The sequence below is a fragment of the Lytechinus pictus genome, chromosome 9 (assembly GCF_037042905.1).
Source record: "Lytechinus pictus isolate F3 Inbred chromosome 9, Lp3.0, whole genome shotgun sequence".
Lineage (NCBI taxonomy): Eukaryota > Metazoa > Echinodermata > Echinoidea > Temnopleuroida > Toxopneustidae > Lytechinus > Lytechinus pictus.
The window spans coordinates 17,571,407-17,579,018 of NC_087253.1; the positions used below are offsets into that span (position 1 = coordinate 17,571,407).

The window sequence follows — 7,612 nt, forward strand, 5'->3', positions numbered from 1 at the left end:
GTCATCGAACTATATTACCAATAGCCCCTCCTGTAACATCCAAGTTCGCAATTAAGCACCTCACCACTGTTATCATTATCATTACCTATTTCCCCATTCAAGAGAAGTAGCAAATACAAATAGAAAAACATACAAAGTTCAACAAATTCAACTGTTTACAGAGTAAATAACATAGTCATATAAGAGGAAACTTACAACTTTACCAACTCCATAGATTTAAAAGGCAATTGGCATGGTTTGCATGGTTAAAATATAAAATGCGAAAGCATACATTGCTGAGTTAAAAAAAACAGTAATACAAATAAAAACAATGGCAAACTCTTACAATATGATCGGTCTAAATAGACAATGTATTTGTAAATATCCAATCAAAACATATTCCGGTAAATGGGTCAATATACTTGGTTAAAATGTATATACGTACCAGAGTTTCTGTTGATTTTGACCACTTGGGTTGATTTAACAAAAAGTGTATCATTGAACTATATAAAATATACTGAATGTTTTATAGGAAAACTTAAATCTCACTCATTATTTTGGCAATTTAAAATGAAATAAAATGAGGAAGGACCATGTTATATGCACGGCCCACTGGAAGATCAGCTATAAGCTAAAGTGGCTAACCTTGGTAAAAATGAGACATTATGTTAATCATGTTTATTAAAAGGAAGTAAATGTTCCATTTCCCCCAAAATGTTGAAAATTCAAAATTCACAAGCTGCATAAGACAAAAAGAAATTGGTATTTAAAAAATACATATAATTCATTAAAATACCGGTCCAACAAATAGCGCATAACCCAATAAAATCTTCACTTGGTAATTTATACCTTAAGAAGGATCCATTAAAATTGAGGCTAATGAATTATCCCATTAAAGTTCAAAATTCATAAATACACACACACACACCACATACACTCACATAAATGTGCAAACACAGATACATATGTGTGTGTGTGTTTTGTTTTGTTTGTCTAATTTTCGAATCATATTCTTCTCAGCCTGCAGTACCCATTAAAGTTTGTAATAATTGTATTATCATATTGTATATTTTGATTAGGAAAAATATTTAATAATATACATTCTTATTTTATGTTATATGCAGGCCTAAGACTCATTGAAGCATTTTTTTGCTTGTTTTTAAGAGGAAGGACTAAAACATCACGTTAAAAAGGAATGTGCGTACACCAATTTTAAGGTAAAAATGCTGCGATGTCATGTTGTCATTGAGTAAAATGCACGTTATTAAAAGTATTACGACGTCACTTGGATGTATTCCTTACTGAGCATGGCAAGATAGGAAATTGGACGGTTTCTCTGATTAATATCGTCAGAGAGTTTGCTTAAAACACGCACCAAACTTTCAATTGTACTATTGACAGTAATCGTTTCTGTATGTCATTGTAGAAAACAACAGTTATTAATTATATTTCAAATGACGTTCAGCACGTAAGTAAGTGTTAAGCGGGTTTTATCATAATTATACTAGGCGTATCTGCTATGTTGCATTGCAGTCATGTTGATTTTATCAGATTATCAGTTAAAAAAATATGAATCACTTGCGTTCGTACAAATCATAAACAAATCGAATATTAATGAGAAATTAAACTATAAATGTTTTCAAATGAATTCTATGTGCATGAACGGGAGGTATAGTTTGATATCACATCCTTGTCGTTATTGCTAAATAAAAAGACAACAACACTAAATATAATAAAATCCAATGAATATGATACAATTCAGTGAATAATTTAGAAATTTCTAAAGGAAATAAAAATGATGATAGCAATTTATATACCACCATTTATCGAGAAAAAAATACCATTCAAGGCAGTGGTATTGTAGTTACTAACAATGATTAAAACCGGAGTTCAGTATCACAAATGTTTGTAATCAATCGCTAAAGTACAATGGCCAATCATTGTTGCATGCGCATTTTCTTCACAAGACTGACCGAGAACCAATCAGGAGTGTTCCTTCATCATTGCAATTATTCACAAACATTTGTGTAACGCGTCCCATGTATGATCTCCTCGAATTTCAACACTGAACCTGAATAATTCTTGAATCGTAAAACTTTCTGAGAGCGTCAGTTTGTAGCCATTTTGGTCAAAAGTTTTTAACTTTTATATAATAAGCCTACATGATGAGTTACGTATTATCATTATAATTCAAAAGAGATATATCATAGTTATGGCGTAAATCATCTCAACTATAACCTTACTACGTTTGTGGTTCTCTCACTTCTTTCAACGATGACTATTTATAGGGTGACTGTTAAAAATGCTTCATGATCTATTTGATTATTAACCATGTAAATGGATCTATTCTTATTCAATATTAATCATAAATTATCAGTCCTTATTAGCCATTGTTTGACTTTAGTTAAATAGATAGATTAAAATGAAAATGAGATTCTTATGATACATAATGACAATATCTTAATAACTTGTAAGAATATTACTGATTATCATAGTGTGATGACATGGGCTTTGTTACACAAAATGTTTGCAATCAATCGCTAATGGGAATGGCCAATTAAGATCATTGCCACATGGGCATTTCGTTCAAAAGACTGACCAGGATTCAATCAGGGATGCTCCTTCATATTTGCAATCAATCGGAAAACTTTTGTGTAACGGGGCCACACATATATCATCTGCTAACATTTAACAATTAAATTCACATGAATATACCTAAATTTCTATCGCTCTGAGTATAACTGAAATGGTAGAACTATCGGCACTATATACATAAAGTTTGACCTTACACTGAGTAAAGATGAAAAATGATTTTGTTGAGCAGAGTCAACCCCATATGCGTTGTAAATTTCAACAATGCATATGAATATTTGTCAACCGAACATAATTTTCGTCGCATATAATATTTCAAACTTCCTTTTGAACTCAACAATAGTGGGTAATGTTTTTTTACTCAACCTATTATAGTGTAAGATACATTACAATCATGTTGAGTATATATTTATATTATCATAACATATAAATAAAACATAAATACATGAAACCATGTAATTGGTTTAGAATAGAACCTATTTGCATGGAAGAGGAGGTAGGGTCCATTATCACGTTCACACCATTAGTTTGAGTAAAAACATGACAATATCATCAAATGCAGCACAACAAAAACGAACAAAAATTGCAAAGTACTTTTATACGAAAAACAAGTGGCAAAGCAACTGCAAATTGTAATTACATTCTTGTCCCCGTGTCACAGAGGCTTGCGATCAGTCGCAAAATAGCAATAGCCAATCAGGAGTTTCCTTCATATCTGCAATTAATGGCAATCAATTGTGTTGCATGCAGAGCCCAGTTATCATGGGTTCTTTTACACAGAGGTTTACAACCAACCGCTAAATGCCAATGGCCGATCAAAATCATTGTTGCATGTGCATTTCGTTCAAATGACTGACCAAGAGCCAATCGGGAGCGTTCCTTCATAATTGCAGTCAATTACAATCCTCCGTGTAAAGGAACCCAGGTATGATCTGCTTGCACTCGAGCACTGAACATCTGGCTTACAAAATTAGTGCATTATAAATTGTAGAACCTCTCAATGGGTTGACCTCACGTTGATTAAATAGAAAATAATAATTATCCTGATAATTATGTAGGACTGTTGAAGAGAATGGCAGTTAAGGCTGCGTAAGTTTGAACAACATGTCTGCATTTTCCGCATCGTAGCTAGCTTTTTATCTCATATTGTGTCAAACAAGATCCACATTGCTCAACAAGTGGGTATTACTCAAACTTTTGTAGAGTGTTGAATCGTCTTGCATTCGTTGAGTTAAATTGCCAAGAAAAAAATCAAAGGAAATACAGTTTCAACTGAAATTGAATTTAACAATGATGAAAAGTGATTTGTGATTTTGCAGGACATTATATAGGTGAGGTGATCACGTCGCATTAATGGTCACGCGTTGCTAATCTAACTTGATCCAACGTTTTGAAACATATTATTCATGATTAGGGATCGATTATTCAAATCTATTAATCACTTCTTTATGACATGAATCTTATCAAACATAACCTTAATATCATTTTCCAACTTCCACTCAAAGTTAGTTTATATTAAGGGTGATTATTGAAATAGCTATCAATGTACAATTTGTATTTTACAGTCTGAACCATGTTAAATACATCAATTATTAAATGACACGTCATTTAGTCATTAGTTATTGTTCTCTGTTTTCTTGTTGAGCGACATCAAACAACTAGCAGATCTTTATGTCACTTTAATATGTTTAGAGGTTGACGCTATACACATCGCAGTATTGTTTCCATTGCTAAACTTAGAATTCTTCCCTTCTCATTTTAAAAACTTCGAAATCTTTCTTTCTTGTTAGCCATTGTTTTGTCACAAATGAAACAATATGAATGGACTCCTGTGAAATAAAGCTCTGCAAATGTTCATGGAACCTTCCTTCATTTCCTGTTAGCACGATACAAAGATGATGTCTACAAAATCTTAAGAATTTACCATGTTATATCCCGATAGGGTTACACAAAAGAAAAATTGCGTCCTTGGTATGTTTTACTACCTAACTTTTTTCTTGAGATGGAGAGTATTAGGCCGCTGAAAACCAGTGGCCTCGAGAGCGTTCTACATTCTTCCAGATTGTGATGGTACCAATTCCTTACAATGATAGTAATAAGTAATGAAATCAATATTAATATAAATAAGACTGAATTTTCGCATGTAAACCTTTTGGCGGATCCATACAAGTTTTCCAAGCGCATGCAATTCCAAGTACGCTTCATCTCATTTTCGGAGAGTTGTAACTTCATGTAGTCTTTGGTTCTTCTCTTCGGATGAAGCTCTTTGTAGAAGTTCAGTCTGTTGACAATCTCGATGTTTCTTCTTTGCAACAGCATTCCACAGTAGACGTCATCAAATGGAACTCTAGGAAGGCATTCTGTGGAGGCTTCGTAGAGCTTCTGTACCACATCCTGTGACATTACATATCCATGACCAAACGGTGACACTGGGTAGGTATCCTCTGGGTACAACTCTCTCGGGATGTACCATTTGCTGTACGCATTTCGGACTGGTGGGTACGTGTTTGGCTTCCCCAGGAAGAAACCCGACTGTTGCTCCATCGGCAGCGACTCTAAATCATGGACAAGAGTCACAACGTCAAGCATTACATCGTCATCAATGGACATCACAAACTCGGTGTCGCTACAGAAATTGACCGCCCATTTTAAGCTCATCACGAGTTTGATGGTGAGGTTGTAGTAATGGTCGGCAAAGTCCACCTGCAAGATATCCCCGTACAGTTCAGCCTCCTCCCTGATGCTTTCTTTATCATGTTTATCCTTAGTATTTCCTAGGACAAACAACACTCTGGCAGACAGGTTATACTCCTGAATAGAATTGATATAAGTCTCCCGGATAACATTCCTAAGCGATGTGTGAGTGGTTGCCGACTTGACCAATATCAGCAACGTGTTGCTTTTCGTTTCTAACTGACATGTATCCAAAGGATTAATCAAGAAGTCATAGATGGCAACTTGTAGTGTACCAGGTGTCCAACGAACAGTCTTCAACCAGCCCACTTTAGTCGGGTTTTCGACCAAGGTTACGGTAATCACCATACAGACACATGTTACCGCAAGAAAGATGGAAACGAATGTAGCACAGAGTACGATCACATTTCTTTTTGACACTGAACATGTTGAACGCCTCTCCATGTTCCTATGCGCAATGGAAGATCCCCAGTATAACTCGGAGTTGTATTTATTTGGGTGGCTCCACCCAATATTTTTAATGATCCAAAAGTATGTGGAATTTGCTGGTTTGTCCTCGTGGAAAAGAAAGACCGTCGAACACACTGGAATATGGTCGTCATTGGGAAGATATCGCCACAACAGTGGTTTGCCCCCGTGCGGAACAAAAATAGTCAAATATGGTTCGCATTGGAAGATAGATCGCCGTAACAGTGAGCGAATCAAACGAATGCTTTATGCACAACCGCTTTGCGTTTATAGCTACCAGTCGATGCAGTGGGTGTCGCTACCATCATTTTTAATCGGGGCGTGACAATACCAACGACCTTTTGTGGGGTTAAGAGGAAGCTCCAATCTGCATTTGATTTGATTCATTTTGGATCATTCGCAATATGAAAATTGTGAAATGAAGGTGGGACCATGTACACTCTAAAAATATTGGCTAAAAGTGTTCCAAGAGGGTAATTATGCGTCCAACCAACATTGGGTATGTTTTTTTCATTTTTATTTATCCAGCGTGATGAAAATTGTGCCCATTCTAAAGGAATTGCTGCTTATTTCTTAACCTTACTGGACAATATGCTTTTCGCATTGGGTAAAATACTGCCCAAAATTGGTTGGACACATAATACCCTCGTGGTGGTAAAAAATTTACCCAATATTTTTTACAGTGCAATTTCCGTACTCAGACATGAGAAGTAAATTTGATAATGAATTCATGTCAAATATTGTAAGTCTTTATCATAACAAGATTGAGAAATTATAAATGTATGATAGACATTGCAAATAAGTATGCTAATGCCCAATTTCGCAATAAGTTGTTGTTTTGGAGCAAGAACGCCCTTAGCAAAACATTTATGCGCACCTCATCAATGCAGAAACGCCCTTGTGCAATTCTTTTATTCATGCTGCTAAGGGCGCTTTTGCTCGCATGAGATGCGCAAAAGTATGGTGTTAAGGGTGTTCTTGCACCGATATGACGAAGTATACTATGTTATAGAAAACTTTCATCGGTTGGGGATGATTACATGAAATAATGTTCGAACTTCTACCAACTTTAAAGGACAAGTCCACCCCAACAAAAAGTTAAGTTGAATAAAAAGAGAAAAATCTAACAAGCATAACACTGAAAATTTGACCAAAATCGGATGTACAATGTAAAATGTAAGTTATGGCATTTTAAAGTTTCGCTTAATTTCACAAAACAGTTATATGCAAATCCTGGTTGGTATGCAAATGAGGAGACTGATGACGTCATCCACTCACTATTTCTTTTGAATTTATTAACAAACTTCGTTCATATGGCATGAATATTTTGTTTTAAACTATATACAATGATAACATAAACAAAAACATTCATAACTGTATGTCGTATAAATCAGTAATACATCAATACATAGATTGCCAATTATTATAAATATATACATCTATATACAAAGAGAAATGACGAATTGAAATTTAACATAAAGAAGGTGTAGCATAATGCAATATACATAAGTTATCTAATTATCGAATACAAATCAGGAAGTAAATGAATGCATAACGTTAGAGATATATCTTTGGTAATGGTGGCTTTGGTGGATTTTCGATAGCTTAAATGAAATTTAAAAAGAAAAATGTACTTGATGTTAAAACTCACCCCTTTTGTTTATAATCGCTTTGAAGAACTTACAAAAATTATCAATTAAGTTTTCATTATCAAGTTTCATTATGAATATAAATTTGTCTTCATCGCTAAGGTTCTTAAAGGGATGGTCCGTGCTAAAAATATTTATATCTTAATACATAGAGTAGAGTTCACTGAGCAAAATGCCGAAAATTTCATCAAAATTGGATAACAAATAATAAAGTTATTGAAGTTTAAAGT

At 34.4% G+C, this 7,612-nt stretch overlaps 1 protein-coding gene across 1 annotated transcript; it reads right to left on the bottom strand.

The window, feature by feature from the left end:
- Positions 1 to 704: 704 nt before the first annotated feature.
- LOC129268185 (lactosylceramide 1,3-N-acetyl-beta-D-glucosaminyltransferase B-like) lies at positions 705 to 5,613 on the bottom strand. Its single transcript, XM_054905769.2, has 2 exons — positions 4,770 to 5,613; positions 705 to 718 (listed from the first exon to the last, which is right to left on the bottom strand). The coding sequence occupies exons 1-2, from the start codon at positions 5,611 to 5,613 to the stop codon at positions 705 to 707; spliced, it is 858 nt and encodes a 285-aa protein (XP_054761744.2).
- Between the last annotated feature and the right edge of the window lie 1,999 nt (positions 5,614 to 7,612).